Source organism: Liolophura sinensis, chromosome 6, assembly GCF_032854445.1.
Source record: "Liolophura sinensis isolate JHLJ2023 chromosome 6, CUHK_Ljap_v2, whole genome shotgun sequence".
NCBI lineage: Eukaryota > Metazoa > Mollusca > Polyplacophora > Chitonida > Chitonidae > Liolophura > Liolophura sinensis.
In genome coordinates, this window is record NC_088300.1 from 55,680,328 (window position 1) to 55,697,881 (window position 17,554).

Consider the following 17,554-nt stretch of genomic DNA (forward strand, 5'->3'; position numbering starts at 1 on the left):
TCTTCCAGGAACCTGCGGATCGTCATGAGTTCCCCACGGGCTCTGCCCGATTTCCTCCCACCATAACGCTGGCCGTCGTCGTGTAAGTGAAATATTCTAAAGTACAGCGTAAAACATCAAATGAATAAATAAATATACGGCCAATTCGGCAACACAACATGTGGCCTATAGGTTTACACGGGTATAGTTAGGCTTACATACATGCAAATACACAAATCTGTTCAGTTCGTCAGCAATCTTTTGTCAGAGGAAAGTGTAACAGCCAGAACACGTATACAGAGCTGCATATAAATGATCACTGGTGTGGCGACTCAGTGCGCATCCCAGTGTTTTAATGTAGGCCTTACCTTGCATGGAAGATTAAGCTGTGGGCGTTAAATCAAGGGCAAATAATATATGCTGATATATACATGCTACATACACCATATAGCTTCAGTTCACCGGGTGATATGTTATAACCAAACTTTATCATCATTATAGGTATATCATCATTTTACACAACTCACTACTCAAATACATACTCACCAGCCGTGGCTAGTATTCCTTATTGGCGGCAGCTTGATCCCAGCTCTGGTAGGCTGGTGTGGTGGGGGTATCATGTCGGGCATTAGGAAGCGATATTAGTGTAGAAATACCAGACCTAAACTGTGGAATGTTCTTCGTGTCTTCTTTATCCACTCGGTTGTCGGGGGTAATATTTGACAAACAGATCTTCTCTTGAACTGTGAGTACCCGCTTTTGCCTGGTTGTTGTCTCTCATGAGCCCTCGTCGTTTTTCTCCACTCGACAAATAGTTCAGGAATAGGTTATCAATATATGGCTTGTACAGGGCGTTTCCTTGCCCAGTTATAGGCTTGGCTGGGTGGCAGTTCTTCATCCACAATGTCTGTTGACTTTATGATCTACTTTATTTCTTTCCAAAATGCAAACACGCCTCTAATCTGTCTGCTGGTGGTAGTATTCATCCAACAATAAAACGAAGATACAAAAGACGTACATGGACATGGAGAAAACCGTAAGACCGTAACATAGCTGCATGATAGTACGGCCGATCTCTCAACGGACAATTGATTTTCGGGCAAGTCTCAGCATGTATAAATCCCACAGCCCCTATTATCACTGTTTGGGACGAAAACAGAAAACCCGTTCACGGGGTGACAGGCCTGGCAGATTGGCTTTCTATGTAGGTGTATATATGGAGTACCCATATATAAGCGCGGTTATTTACAGATTTTACCCCACTGACATCAGCGTGTGACTGTAGACTATTTTCAGTTAAACGTTCACAATTTTCTTAACAAGATTCTCAACCATGGCAAATAATTAGTAACTTTTTTTTTTTTTTTTTTAGTTCTAACAATTTCCATACTCTTATCTGTCTAACACTTCACGTGGGCATTTTGGGTCATCCTACACTCAGTACTTCCCATATACTGATAATTCATTCATCTAAGGAATCGCTGTATGATTGCAATATTGTCGATGTGGCGATCAAAAAAAAATCATTTGTTCATCGAAGGAAAAGCTGTCCGGTTTAACTTATAAATAGGCACCTACATCTAGTGGGTATATACACTGAGGAAGGGCACATATTTGTTTCAGTACTTGATGTGACTCCCATTTCCAGCTTAATCTGGCGTGTGTGTGGCTAGCAGGATCGAAAAGGTAGTATATAATATGTAGGATCAACACATAGTAAATATTCCACTTATTTGCAATCTTCTGCATAGCCATGGGAATAACTTGATATCTACTCAGAGTCACGTTCTAACAATCTGAAAAATTAATGACTTTATTAACAATAACGTGATGTGATACACGTAACCATTAATCCCATTAATACAGTGATCGACACTTCCCTTCAATACAGTGATCGACACTTCCCTTCAATACAGTGATCGACACTTCCTATCAGTACAGTGATCGACACTTCCCATCAGTACAGTGATCGACACTTTCCTTCAATACTGTGGCAATTTTTGATCTTTACGGATCAGCTAAATAAAGATAAAATTTATCGTTTGATATAGTGCCTTCTATTTCAAGAAATAATGAGTTCAGTATTGAAAGTCCGTAAATCTTAACTATGTTCTAGTTAACATAGACAAAATTATCGTGTTCACTGATCGCATATACATATAATAGTAAGTGATGGACAATGTGTATTTGTGAAAGGGAACAACAACACTACTTTTATATGTATTCGATACGTCTTGAGAGTACGACATCCTGAAAATCCCGACGAGCGCACAAAGTAATTCTGCGTTTCTGTTTGTCTGTTACGTAGTGCGCGCATGGGATAGTCTAACTTTTTTGAATTTATGTTAATGTTTTTCGTTTTTCTTTAAGATTTTAATTCAATTTATATGGTTCTGCACTTTACAGAAACCCGGAGAGTTTTTTTAGAGAAGTCTCCATGCACACGTATACAAAGTTTAGGACATTACAGCTCATGAATATCCTTCCATAGGGCTACATGAATCATGTCAGCCAAAGGAAACTTAACAACAGTAATAGCTATGCCTGTATTCAGAATATTCGTGCATAAAGTATGAACCATGTGCACAATTCCAACTTATCGCATATCGCATCAAGCGAGAAGAACGCGTTCAAACTCGGTGTGTTGAAAGGTTGTGTGCTTAGCCAATGCGCCGGTGGCTTATCGCCGTTGGCACTGAGTTCTCTATTGTTCCAGGTAGATGAAATAGCTTTGGTCCAAAGACTCAAAACAAGAAACGGCCAACAAAAGCTATCGTCCGGATTATTGAAAATTAAGACAATATATGGTTGTTCAACAGTAAGACGTAAGCCGAGTTATGATGGTCTATATACCGTTGTCTTAACTGTATACATAGGCTGAATTATTATTGCCAAAAACTAATTTTGACTTTACTACTTCGTTTGATCCACGTTTCGACAAAATGTAATATTTTTTGCATTTTTAATAGCACATATATAGAGTAAATTGAGTTGTCTTTTCCTTTAAAGGTCAATCTGATAAAACATGCAATATCTCTCATGCCATTAGTTTCATCAGCCTCAGTAACCTGCAGTATAATCACCACTGTCGTCCACATGTAGTAAAGCGAAGTGGCAAGAATTGGTTTTGTACTATAAGAGTTATGCCGATCTCTAAAAATTGGACAAGGTATGGAGTGCCTCTCTTGTCAGGCCTGTTTCTTAATGGAACTTGGTGGTGTAGGGGTGGGATAGTCGATATTGGTGAGATTGGTGAGAGTGTATGTGCAACTGTTCATATCTATGATGGGTTATGGATTGACGACATGTCAGAGACGATTGGCACCTAGTCTTATCAGTGTTAATCTGTCACTTGAGAAAAAAACTACACTTCTTTGAAACTCACTGATCCATAGGACTAACATTGGCCTACAGCACTCTTGCTCCGTCTACATTGTTAATGGTTAGATATATGTAGCACGCAACTGACGTACATGTACTCTACGTAATGCCTGATTCATTGGATCTACATAACACACAACCTATTCTATGCAATGCCTGGTTCATTAGATCTACATAACACACAACCTATTCTATGTAATGCCTGGTTCATTAGATCTACATAACATACAACCTATTCCATGCAATGCCTTTTTCATTAGATCTGTATAAAAACTTTACCTACTCAGTGTAATGTCTGATTCATTAGATCTACATAACACACAACCTACTCTATACAATGCATAATTCACGAGATCTACATGAAATACAACATACTCTATGCAATACCTGGTTCATTAGATCTACATAACACACAACCTACATGTAGTATATATAATGCCTGATTCATTAGATCAACATTACATATTACCTACATGCAGTGTATGTAATGCCGACCCATTAGATCTACATAACACACAACCCATTCTATGCAATGCCTACATTAGATTACAGTGAAAAAGACGTGTGTTATGTAGGTGTTATAATCAAACTTTACAGTGAAAATAGCGTGTCTGCATAACACACTACCTACGCTATGGAATGCCTGATACATTTGATACACATAACACACAAAGTTCTCTTTGCAAAAGAATAGCAGGCCCATGCATAAAGAGAAAGACCACTAAAAGCTGTCAAAGACAGTTTTATTTTTTAAGAATTTTCTACATGCGTTATGGTCTGTGCAGCAAGCTATTTTCAAACAAAGTCATGCATGTCTTGTGACATCACTTGGACTCACATGAGAGTTGGTGACAACAGGCAGCCACAGAATTTTTTTAAATTTTTTATAACTCACTTAGATACATTCTTAAAAACAGAAACAAACTATTTTCATGAATAGTTTTGACGGCTTTTCTGCTGATGTGCACCCTATTTTTTTGTATACTATGTTTGCAACATTCAATCATCAGATCCAGATAACGTAGGCCGTACCCACTGTAGTATTTGATCAGTAGATACACGAATGGTAGCACAAATCTTACTCTTCTAATGGAACGTCCTACCATTAGACCTACATAACACAAGCTTCTGTTGTTATAATCAAACTTTACAGTGAAAATGGCGTGTGTTATGTAGGTGTTATAATCAAACTTTAAAGTGAAAATGGCGTGTGTTGTGTAGGTGTTATAATCAAACTTTAAAGTGAAAATGGCGTGTGTTATGTAGGTGTTATAATCAAACTTTACAGTGAAAATGGCGCGTGTTATGTAGGTGTTATAATCAAACTTTAAAGTGAAAATGGCGTGTGTTGTGTAAGTGTTATAATCAAACTTTACAGTGAAAATGGCGTGTTTTGTGTATTCTTGGTGACCCACACAACATACACTCTTCTCGTTGTTATATCTGATCAGCATAGATTCACATAACACATACCCTACTTGATGGTGCAGTTGAGCGATGAATCCTTCCCTGTTTTGTATTATGATCGGTTGGCATCCGCCAGTCGTTATTTTTCTAACCATCCTGCCTTGTCCAGTGGACGAAAACACGATGAATAAGTAGGCCTACTGTACACGAATTAACATTTTTTAGTTTTAGTTGTTAAATACACACTATAAGTTGGTTATGTCACGTGTTTATTGTGAATGCAGTGATACATAAATCCGCTACCAAACATTAAGCATTAATACAGGTACTTGGAGAAGTGAACGTATAAATGAATGGTCCAATGCTGGAATTTGGCACGGTGCCTGTACGCATTCATTCTGGACAGTAAATCATACATACAGGGATATGTAGGAAATTATTTTCCAGTATTATCTCTATTGTACTGTATTCATAAAAAAGCTATGCAAAAACAATTTGTAACAATTAACAGAACACAAAGCAGCACGATACAAATTTTGTTTATATAAAGAGAGTTTTTGTACAAAAGCTCATGTTAATGAACAGAGAAAAAAAAAGATCAAAACTCTGAACTGGATGGAGATTTTCCTAACTAAAACACTGACAATGCTGAAATAAAGTGTTTTTTTGTTTCGGATTCCTCTGCTCGTAACCTGAAGTCCCATGCATGCACTCTGTTGAGCCGTCGGAAAGTTACATTTATTACATGTAGTACATGACGGTTTACAAAATCTAGACATGTGCCAACAATATGTCAGTCCCGGGAGATGTTCAACCAGTCGTCTGAATGGTGTAATGTCGCTGACCCGATCCCTGAACCGGGGGACACACTATGTCTTATCGGACTGCTGGTACTCACAGGTCTCTGTCACGATCATCTGAAAGGTAAACACGGGATTGGCTAAGTTCCATGTAAGTGTATAATGTGTTTCGGTCGTCAATGGCCCCAAATTAACTACAGCTGAACGGCTTTTCCTATTGAATCGTGTAAACATGTGGAGATTACCGTAATGTTGTCAGGGTAATGTACCCTTGCGGAAGATTCCGCCTTCTTTCGTCCATATGAAATTATTGAAAATCTGAGGAATATTATAGGAATGCTGTTTAATGAGTTTGTGGTTATGACTTACATGATCTTACCAAAAATAAAAAAATAAAAAAAAACCCTTGAAAATACTGTTTTTCTGAAGAAAAAATTGGACAAGATACACCATTTTAACCCTTTGCTTCACAACAGGAGGCGTAATTACAATGAGCTCACCCACCTCTCCTCACACGGCTCCGTCTCCCATCTCCACCACTGATCCATTCCAATCCCTACACAGTCCCTATCAATTTACATCCTTATACACTTCACTCCCCATCAATCCGCATCCCTACACACTCAACTGCACATCATTCTGCATCAATATAAACCTCCACTTCCCATCAGTCGGCAGCCCTACACACTCCACTTCCCATCAGTCGGCAGCCATACACACTCCTCTTCCCATCAATCTGCAGCCCTACACACTCCACTTCCCATCAATCCGCAGCCCTACACACTCCACTTCCCATCAATCTGCATCCCTACACACTCCACTTATCATCTATCCGCATACCCACTCATCATCAATCCGCAGCCCTATACACTCCACTCATTATCAATCCGCATCCCTACACACTCCACTCATTATCAATGCGCATCCCTACACACTCCACTCACCATCAATCTGAATCCCTACACATTCCACTCATCAACAATCCGCATACCCACTCATCATCAATCCGCAGCCCTATACACTCCACTCATTATCAATCCGCATCCCTACACACTTCACTTTCCATCAGTCCGCATCCCTACACACTCCACTTCCCATCAGTCCGCATCCCTACACACTCCATTCATTATTAATGCGCATCCCTACACACTCCACTCACCATCAATCTGAACCCCTACACATTCCACTCATCAACAATCCGCATACCCACTCATCATCAATCCGCAGCCCTATACACTCCACTCATTATCAATCCGCAGCCCTATACACTCCACTCATTATCAATCCGCATCCCTACACACTCCACTTATCATCAATCCGCATACCTACACACTCCACTCATTATCAATGCGCATCCCTACACACTCCACTCATTATCAATGCGCATCCCTACACAGTCCACTCACCATCAATCTGAATCCCTGACCCACCCTCCACCACTCCCCCACTTACCGTCCTCTGATAGTACAATCACTCGGGCCTGAGCCTTGTCCGTGCCGTGTTTGTTGGTGGCCACACAAGTGTAATCACCCTCGTGTCTCTTCTCGATCTTCATGATCTGGATCCAGCCGGTGATCTGATACTTCTCAGGCCCCCCACGGGTGTTAAGGGACACCTTCCCGTCATCCTCTGTAACAGACACAAGAAAACACAGGCGGTGAATCTATGAAGTCAGTCATTTAGAATTTACTCAAATTTACAACCATTTTTTTCTCTCAAACTCTTGCGTTTTACGACAGAATAAAAATGTATGGAGAAAACGCAGACATAAGAGTGAAGTTAAATGAACTTAAAGTAAAGAAGACGTAATTACTGGTATCCTGTCAAAGATGAATTGCAGATACTTCACTCTTTTAATAGTACCATAGCCAGGGTTTTATTCTGACAACAAACGTCTTGTTCACCTTTCAGATCATGTGTTTTCATTTTATCTGCAGAGCCACTAATTTAGGTAAATCAGCAATTCAGTAACAATATAGAGTAATTGATTGAGAACAGAAATGATGCTGACCTGGGAGCTGAACAGCTTTTCCATTGGCTCGTGTAAACACCCAATCAATGGCCGGGATGGGGTAACCTTCGGCCTCACAGGAGATGGCCACATTACCACCAGTATGGTTCTTCTGATGCTCGGGACCACTGACGATCTTTGGAACTGAAGGATAAGTGACATAAAAGTTTCGTTCAGTTTTCTTACAAGATAGACAGAATTTTCCAGAAATTACAAACAGAAATAACTAGAACTCCAATGGTCCTTATGGTCGAAATGGGCCCGATGAACATTAATATGAACTAACGTATGGCAAGGTCATTACGACGAGCTGATTTTGACAAATAAATATCAACCACCTGTCAGCGTTGTTTATTACACCAAGTTCAAATCTCCAATATATCTTTTACATACTTTGCCCATATGCAGCTCCTCTGATGTTCAAATCTTAGTAAATCTCCTCGCTTTCAGCTTAATAAACATTATTCATATTTCTCAGTGATTTCGGTACACTTCGTATTTAATATATTTAAAAGTCATAACAGACATTCGTATGTCAATCATCAACCATAATGAATGTTCAGTGTTCCAGTTTAATAATGATGAGAGCAGTTCCCAACACAATGTTCAACACAAACCATTAAAGAGCTAAGAAAATACCGGTGTGTAGAGTTAGAAACTAGGGCGTAAACATGTAAAGAGAAACAGTCAACGGTTTCCACGAGATCATAAAACATATATAAACTTAACTGAAATCCTAAACTATGACAGTATGAAACTTTGTCGTAAATTGAAATTTTTCCTTTGGTCCTTTGGTTTCCTTTCACTCGACCAAATGCATGCACAGCCCTAGCCATGGGACATATCGACACATTCACGATTCAGAGCGCCACATAGACTCAACTCACTCATCTCGTCCACATTTATTCAGAAGAAATCAATGCTCATTGTCAGATTTAGGCATCTGAGCGTTTAAGGGAATATCCTTGACAATCTAGTTTATAAATAGTAACTTGTAAAGTTGACATACACTGGCTTTCGATACCATTCCACTTAGTTTGATAGTTTTACTGATACCAGAAGTTCATTAACCAGAAGTATGCAGCTTCCCTATTGCTAGTCTCCATGGCACAGTACACATGTGACGTCATCCGTAGAGGCTCGGGCCACCTGGTAGAGAAATATGCCAACCTCTTGGGTGGAAATTTTTGAACTGAATCATGAGAAATCTAATTGTAAACGGCTGCTACAAGAACTGGGTACAAGAACTATATTTCCAAGCAACTCTAAAAGAATTACTATCAAAGACATTGTTGTCCTTTTTTAAAAAAAAAAAGAGGGGAAAAACACTTGGCTGCGCAGGTACGTCACATAATGTGCTATACATGGAAGAAAAGTGGAAAGGTCGTGAAGACTAGCTATAGGGAAGTTGCATACTTCTAGGCAATGGACTTCTGCTATAGATACGGTACCAATATTACATCTACATGTAATACTAAATCGCTCCATACTCTACCATCGTCATACATTATACTTCACTTTTTGCGGCGATCTATACTAGGCTTTTTTTCTCCTTTCCTCTTTAATACTACCTGAAATTTACGATCCATGATCATAAAAGGGATTGCCGCAATATGGCTGAAATACTACCAATGTGGTGTTAATCCATAACCATTTATTCATAAAACTGAATGAATATTAAGTCCATTTCTTTATTTATTGGTGTTTCACACCGTGTATATACTGAAGAATATTTTATTTATACCTCATTATGGTGAGAGAAAACAGGAAAAAGCCCGGGGGAAACCCACGGCTGTCCGCAGGTTGTTGACAGACCTTCCCACGTATGATCTGAACTCACAGCGATAGCATTGGCGAGAAGCGTCTGAGTCATTGGCAGGCAGGCTAACTACCAGGACACGGAGGCCCCTTAAATTGTGTCTCTCCCGTGCCACTGCAAACTTTGTAATTGCTTCTCATTTTGTGTCACACCAGCCTGACCAGGTAGAATGTTTAAGGCGCTAGTTTCAATCTGTAGGTATCACAGTTAAATTTTACTCTGGACAGGAAATTTTCTCTTTTCATTGCTTTCGGAGCCTTGGAAGAAATTTACATGAATCTCGCTGGAGAGCGCTTCCATCAGTATATGACAGTTGTACAGTCGGCTGTATGTTGCGGTTTTCTCAACCCTAAAACTGTCCACCATCGTATTAGAGAACGTCCTATAGTATGGTGTTAAGCAGTAGTCAATAACCGACTATATACAGTATTCCATGTAGTATCACCCATCTGGCATTACTTTTTCGGTTATATAATCAGTATAGTTATTTGTTTACTCGGGGGCTTAAGTGGCCTCCGTGACCGAGGGGGTTTGCACGCCAGTGCCGCGCAATGACCCAGGAGTTCAAGTTCAGCTCATGCTGGCCTCCTCTCCGGCCGTACGTGAGAAGGTCTGCGGCAACCTGTAGATGGTCGTGGGTTTCCCCAGGCTCTGACCGGTTTCCCCCGACCATAATGCTGGCCGCCTTCGGTTTAACGTCGCTTTTTAACATTGTTTCGATCATACCAGCCTGTCTCCGTGTGGCAGGCCTGTCCTGTATTGCCGTCAGAAATATATAGTACTGCGTCATTAATGCACCACGATCGCGTGGAAAGTGTAAAGGCATAAAAATTCAATCTGAAACGACTGTGCATGCCGATATATCGATCCCTCCTGTAACTACAACAATCGACCGACCAAACTTGGTCAATCCCTTCAAACGTCAAGCTATAGGCTAGCAAGATTGCCCATTTTCTTTTATAATGAAAGAATAGCCAACAAATATGAAAGCGACACTGGTAGGACCACCCACTGAAAACTACTGCACGTGACATCAACAGCCTATCAGAACGACAGCCGCTCAGCCATACTGGAGTCCTGTTTATATATATGTATAGCCACTCTACTCCAGTATGGCTGCTAGAAGTAGATCATGGCCAACCCCCAAGTTACATTTTGTACTGTACTTTTTTTCTATTTCGAATTTCTTCGATTGAATTAAATGAAGCCTACTGTCTGAATTCCATAGTGGGCTTTTTTCACCGATTTATATGTTGTTGTTGTCCGAAACGTTTTTCATTCGAACATCATGCATATTTAATTTTTGAATCTTGAAAAAACAGCTTTTCATGCAGGCGTGAATACTACAGTACTAAACGTCACAAAAATTTCATCCAATGGTGACACTAAAAGTGCTAAGACTTATTTTCAGATAACTGGAATCCAACATTATCAAATCAATGGTAGTCTTGAATATGGTTTTGACACTTATTTTGGGTTAATGTGTCAATGAAAATTCCCTCGCCCCCCTCCCCAATCTCGCTCTCCCAACTATACTTCTGTCTCCGATACAACCCTAATAAAACCTATTCTATGTTCTTCTTATATTCATCCGAAGATCCATCCGAAGATTTTTAATGGACCAACATTTATCCCTTTCCGAAATTGTTTTAAACCAGGCATATTTCTTCTTTTTGTCCGAAAGTGTTTTTGCTAAACTGAACATTCAATCCATCACATATTTTTTGTTGTTGCATTTTTAAACTTTGCCGCCCAGTGTGTTTTTAATTAAGATGGAAGGAATGGTAATAAATTTGGAAGTGTCATGATATTAATTTTGAGTACTTTCTACAAGAGCCCAACATGACATCTGTACAACAACGGGAGGCTTTCAAACACATGTAAGCTATGCAGTATACAGTAATAAAGCGTTCTCAGATTAGACCCTCGATTATGCACGATTCTGATGTACGTGTACCTAATATGAAAGGTTACAGAGGTATATGTAATTGTGCCTAGTCCACATGTGTATATGACTCAAGCCCAGCCAGTCATTCTCCCCAGCAGTCATCGTGTCAGAGATTATACACGAAGTCTTTCGAAGACTAGCCGCCCAAGCAGCAGAGGTTAAAGGTCACGGTATTTGATATGTCCACTGAATCAAAGGACAATGTCGAGGAGGAGATTTATACTTAACCATCAGGCCAACTACACTGGCATTTCCTTCCTGTGCGGAAAACGTTTGTAGCATTGCAATTCTTAGCCCAGATTTTAATAGTCTACTTGACAATAAATCTCGATTGTTTCTTATCCATTAGTACATATATTTTCCCATATGCAGTTCTAACTGCCTTCATTTGTTTCACATGTAAGTTTCCGAGGAAATATGGCCTATATTAGCGGATACAAGCCAACGCGTATATAAATAAAACCTTTGGTTAAGATGTTCGTTGCACGAATTCGTTCAGAGAGGGACCACCATGAAATTCTTCACCTTTGCTTGACCCGAATATTTATACAAGTAGTCTTAGCAACAGACACAAAATATCCAGATCTAACAATCGAACCAGTCAGCTAAAATGACCAAGAAGTTGAATAAGAAAATTGCAGATACTAGTACCTGTTTTACATGGTCCCTTTGCTGCTATCTTGAGATCGTCTTTGTTCTCTAGAACCACAACTTCCTGTAGATGACAGAGGTTCCTGTAGGTAATTCCATCAGAACCACACAGGGGTTCGGAGTAGCTACAGTGGCACATCGCTTCTATGTCATTGTCGAGACGCCGACGACATTCCAGGTTCTCCCCACAGGTACCGTAGGTGTGGTCATCGGGGGAGAAGTCACACAATTCCCCCTCCGCAAGGCCACACTGTTGGCAACATTCACAGGCGTCCAGAACTGTTCCTGCAACACAGTTCACGGGCTCCGGGCACGACGTCTTGTCACAAGTACCGCATTCCTGTGCATGAACCAAATATCCAGCACTAAAGAGCACCAGTGCTGCCACGATTACCTTCATCATCGTTCACGATTTCTTCTACAGGTCTGTAACTTGTAACAAAGTATCCGTGCTTCAGTTTTCTTAGCAATGGCCGCACTCCTTTCACCCGTCTAACCCGATTTGCCTGCACCTCGGCATCCACTCAGAAAGCCCCTTCTGACGTGGCTGAGGCTTACTTCCAAAATAATCGTGTAACCGGAGCCTCCAGTACCATAGGTCCTCCAGAAGGAGGCTGTGGGAGGGGGGAGGCGGCGGAAGGAATTAGTACCAGATGCTCGGATAACCCCACAGCACGTTGATTGTTCCTCATACAGCTGGGTTGGGGGCGAAGGCCGCGTTATTTCCGCTTATCCCGCATTTCTTAATCGCCACTCTTTTCCGACGACAAGCTGGGTGTAAATGGGTGTACTGTATTAACACGGTGCTTGTGACCCTGAATGGTGAATGAAAGCGTGGGCTATATCTATATGTTGTGTGTTTAGTGACACATTACGTCACTTCACGTCTAACTTATAAGACATGTACCTGTCAAACCCCCTCCTTGACCTGTAACATTGTGTGCAGATACGCATATTCGCCATAACTACGCTGGATGGAGTTTATCGGACTGTCCCAGTATTAGTATTGTAGTAATAATATTTATTTATTTATACATGCATATGTATATGGGTCCAGTTGTATATGTATGGTACCGTTGTAACAATTTGCGAATAGACGCCACAACAACTATCGAGATGCTGTAGAACTATAATGGCCTGACATAGTATCACTTCGAAACTAACACATGCAGTACAAAACTTATGGCCTGGTATATTTAATTTATTGCCGTTTTAAGGCGTACACAAGAATATTTCGCTTGTACGACGGTAGTCAGCATTATAGTGGGAGAGAACCGTCTGGAGCGATTTGCTGGTAGATCTTCCCCCTTCGTTACGACCAGATGAAGCTATGCAGCATGAGCTGCTATTGAACTCACAGCGACAGCACGTGGCCTAGCATTGCATCAAATAAAGACTAATGGTATAGCCACTGGCCTGGTATCGCTTCAAGTCCAAACTATAATGTAACTACTGACCTGATATAATATTCAGCAGAAAATAGCTATATTTAGAGGCTTGGTGCAGCATCAAATCCATTCCAGTAGTATAGCTATCTGAAGAGGCTTGTTACAGCATCAAAATCCAGTTCAGTAGTACATAGCTATATGTAAAGCTATATAACATCACATCCAATAGTAAATAGCTATATGCAGAGGCTTGACATAACATCAAATCCAGTTCAGTAGTAAACAGTTATAAGTAGAGGCGTGGCATAGCATCAAATCCAATACAGTAGTACATATGTTATATGTAGAGGCGTGGCATAGCATCAAATCCAGTTCAGTAGTATATAGTTATATGAAGAGGCTTGACATAGCATCAAATCCAGTTAGTATATAGTTATGTGAAGAGGTGTGACATAGCATCAAATCCAATACAGTAGTACATTTGTTATATGTAGAGGCTTGGTATAGCATCAAATCCGATACAGTAGTAAATAGTTATATGTAGAGGTTTGTATAGCATGAAATCCAGTTCAGTAGTATATAGTTTACATGTAGAGGCGTGGTATAGCATGGAATCCAGTTCAGTAGTATATAGTTACATGTAGAGACTTTGTAATAGCATCAAATCCAATACAGTAGTACATATGTTATATGTAGAGGCTTGGTGCAGCATCAAATCCAATACAGTAGTAAATAGTTATATGTAGAGGTTTGGTATAGTATGAAATCCAGTACGGTAGTATATATGTTATATGTAGAGGCTTGATATTGCATCAGATCCAGTTCAGTAGTAAATAGTTATATGTAGAGGCGTGGCATAGCATCAAATCCAGTTCAGTAGTATATAGTTACATGTAGAGGCGTGGTATAGCGTGAAATCCAGTAAGGCTTAAGTAGTAAATAGTTATATGTAATGGCGTGGCATAGCATCAAATCCGGTTCAGCACTAAATAGCTACATGTAGGGGCGTGGTATAGCATCAAATCCAATACAGTAGTACATACTTAAATGTAGAGGCGTGGTGTAGCATCAAATCCAGTTGAGTAGTAAATGGTTATATGCAGAGCTTGGCATAGCATCAAAACAAATGCAGTGGTTCGTATAGCATCAGATCCGATACAGTAGTACACATTTATATGTGTGTATCAAATCCAGTTCAGTAGTATATAGCTACATGCAGAGGCGTGGTATAGCATGAAAACAAATCCAGTAGCTCGTAGTCATATGTAGAGGCTTGGTATAGCATCAGATCCAGTACAGTAGTACACAGTTATATGTGTGTATCAAATTCATTTCAATAGTATATAACTGTATGTAAAAGCTTGGCATAGTATCAAATCCAATACAGCATGGAATATAGCATCAAATCCAGTAGTATAGCTATAGTGGCATCGACGTCTAAACCACTTGCCCTTCCTAATCTCGGCATTGAAGCTGATATTCGTGTATCAGCCGTCGACGGCATATAATAATCACAAAACCAAGTTCCCAAAACAACGTTAAATCTCAAAGAAACTAAGATAGTATATAAAATAAGAAATTATGACGCATGTATAGACTACAGAGAGGAGCAGTCAAGAGCTTTAAGTGATAGAAAGACACAATGAATGTACTAGGCGATCCAATTAAATCAGTGTACAATTTGTGTACTATGCTATCTCATAAGTCGCAGAGTTTAATCAAAGTATGTATTTCAGTTGAGACCTTATTCAATACGGTGAATGTGCAGCCCATACCCCTAATTAACCCGTATTAGACACAATTGTGAAGCACAGATTTTGGACACTCTATCCGTGTTTACTGTAGGGGGGATTTCTTTCAGTCGTTGCCACTGTTCAAGAGTAGAGCGATTATATTTCCTTTTCACTCTGAAAGTCTTTGGTGACTGCTCATGAACGCATTAACTCTTTGGTAGCGTCTTGTGAATTCTGGTACAAACCATGGAATGATGTAAACATTTACACCAAACTTGTGGATGGACCGCTACATAACGGATGAAGGTCCAAACAGAATGTTAAATTCAACAGTAAACAACAACAGTTTTATTTCCCCTTGATAGAGATGATAGAGACGTGGTGGTGTTTCTAATTCATCAGAACACAGCACTATATGATTATGTACCTGTACTCCAGAAGCTACTCAGTTCCTGATACTTCCACCTAGTATCTACGGAGGATCTATCCACACTAACGTTAAAACTCCGCCGAAACTTCCGCTAGAAAGATTCTACACCGGCTGATCCCATAAACGTATTCCCCGTGGATCCTAGAGCTTCCGCACTCTTGATACTTCACCAAGAATCTACAGAGGCTCTATCCATATTAACGTTAAACACTGCCGAAATTTCACTGGAGAATCTACGCCGGCTGATTGCGTCAACGTGTCGTCTGTGGATCCTAGTGCATCTACAGCTGTCACTGGCGACAGAACCGTCCTGTTCGTGGATCCTGGTGCATCTGCACTCGGGCACTGTAGATGTCACTGATAACAGAACCGTTCTGCTCAGCATCGGCCAAAGGCAACACCTAATGGCATCCAACTTTATGAATTCACACAAACAGTTTGTCACAACTTGTTCAACACTTTATGGTACGCATTTACTGAGTTACTAGATTACTTATTATATTTTGACTTTAGCACAGATACGTACGATGTGAACTGTTCGGCTTCAAGACCATCTCATCAATATTCATTCTGACGCTTCTTTTATAGATTTTCAACCAAGCAGGCGGATCCTAAGTAGCAAAATAGCTGCATGTCAGTCACACCCTGCTAAAATCCTATCACTGTCATTGATGTGGAAAATAAATATTTCCCTCCGAAAAGTTTAAAACTTCCCAAGTAATTTCAGGCTTAAAAATCAACAATTAAAATCACCAAAAGACGTTCTAATCTCTTTTTATCCATAACATTAATTAAAAAGCTTATCTCACATGTACAAGAGTCGTTGTAGGCCTATGAATAAAAATTAACATATGCATGAAACCTGCTTAGGCCCACAGGCAAAATGGCTGGCTTAAGAAACCGGCAGAACCTCATTTTTAAGAGTAAACTTTACTCAAAATGTACATTAAAACGCCCATATACTCAACGATATTTTTATCAAATCTAACATTTTTTTAAACTTCAAAGAAAACTTTGCCAAAACAAAGTTTACAACCGGAGTATATATACAAGAAGCAACAGCGCAATGCTAAATCCTTCGACCAATGTCGTTATTGTAAGCACACCAATCCTACCCTAAACCGACCTCCAAGACTATTACTATGTGAGAATCCCCACTAACTACTCTATACCAGTCTCAGAATGATCCCAAGGATAAAACTATAGTTACTAGCACCTGTTGTAATAAATGTCAAGAAATGCCTTCAACTACAAATGGTTACTAACAACAAAATCTAGTTCTACTGGATCGACCTAATAAAAACTCACCCAATGTTACTCTTTAAAACCTCACCTATTAGGCCTATCATCAACAGCATGTGTCTACACTAATCTACATTCATACTGAAAAGTACTTACTAGAAACCAGATCTCTTGTTACTGTAGCAAAAACCATTAAATGTCAAATGATATATTAACATTATCCATCAATCAATAATGGAGCTATACATATACCCCCAAATATACACAAAAGGGGATGGGGTAATAAGCCATCACAATGACTGAAATATACTTATATCCAGAGTTAAACTGTTGCTTCAAAGAATCCAATATTGATTAAAAGTCAAATCCAGTGATGGTATCAGTCCCGAGATACCATGTTAATATGTCGTTAAAAGTTAGTAAAGACTTGTGACTTGTGACCATATGTCCACATTCCACGGTAGATCTCCAATGGGGTAAGCACACACTGCCTTTTCCGCTAGAGCGAAAGATCTGGGCTCAATTCCACAAAGCCATATTGATCTTCATCAAGGAACTGAAAAGTGATTTAAACACTCGGGACCCAGTTGTTCAAAAGTGTATTAGCTTATACTTGTATTAAGTAATATTTTACATTTTAATTTTTTTATATAAACACAGTAGCCAATGGAGTTGTCCAAAGTCAAAGCATAACAGCATCAGTTTTAGTTCATATTATTTAATATATTGCTACTCAGTTATTTGAGAGCCAGTCCAAAACCGAAA

General features: G+C 39.8%; 1 protein-coding gene across 1 annotated transcript; it reads right to left on the reverse strand.

The window, feature by feature from the left end:
- Positions 1-5,290: 5,290 nt before the first annotated feature.
- LOC135468229 (insulin-like growth factor-binding protein-related protein 1) lies at positions 5,291-12,558 on the reverse strand. The gene is made up of 4 exons (XM_064746362.1): positions 11,997-12,558; positions 7,579-7,722; positions 7,020-7,196; positions 5,291-5,684 (listed from the first exon to the last, which is right to left on the reverse strand). Exons 1-4 carry the CDS (start codon positions 12,397-12,399, stop codon positions 5,662-5,664), a joined length of 747 nt encoding a protein of 248 aa, XP_064602432.1. The 5' UTR covers positions 12,400-12,558; the 3' UTR covers positions 5,291-5,661.
- Between the last annotated feature and the right edge of the window lie 4,996 nt (positions 12,559-17,554).

Coding starts and splice junctions, on each gene's coding strand:
- LOC135468229 (XM_064746362.1), bottom strand. CDS start 12,399: ATGATGAAGGTAATCGTGGCAGCACTGGTGCTCTTTAGTGCTGGATAT. Junction 7,723..11,996: donor AAAGGGACCATGTAAAACAG/GTACTAGTATCT, acceptor CTTATCCTTCAG/TTCCAAAGATCGTCAGTGGT. Junction 7,197..7,578: donor AAAAGCTGTTCAGCTCCCAG/GTCAGCATCATT, acceptor TGTCTGTTACAG/AGGATGACGGGAAGGTGTCC.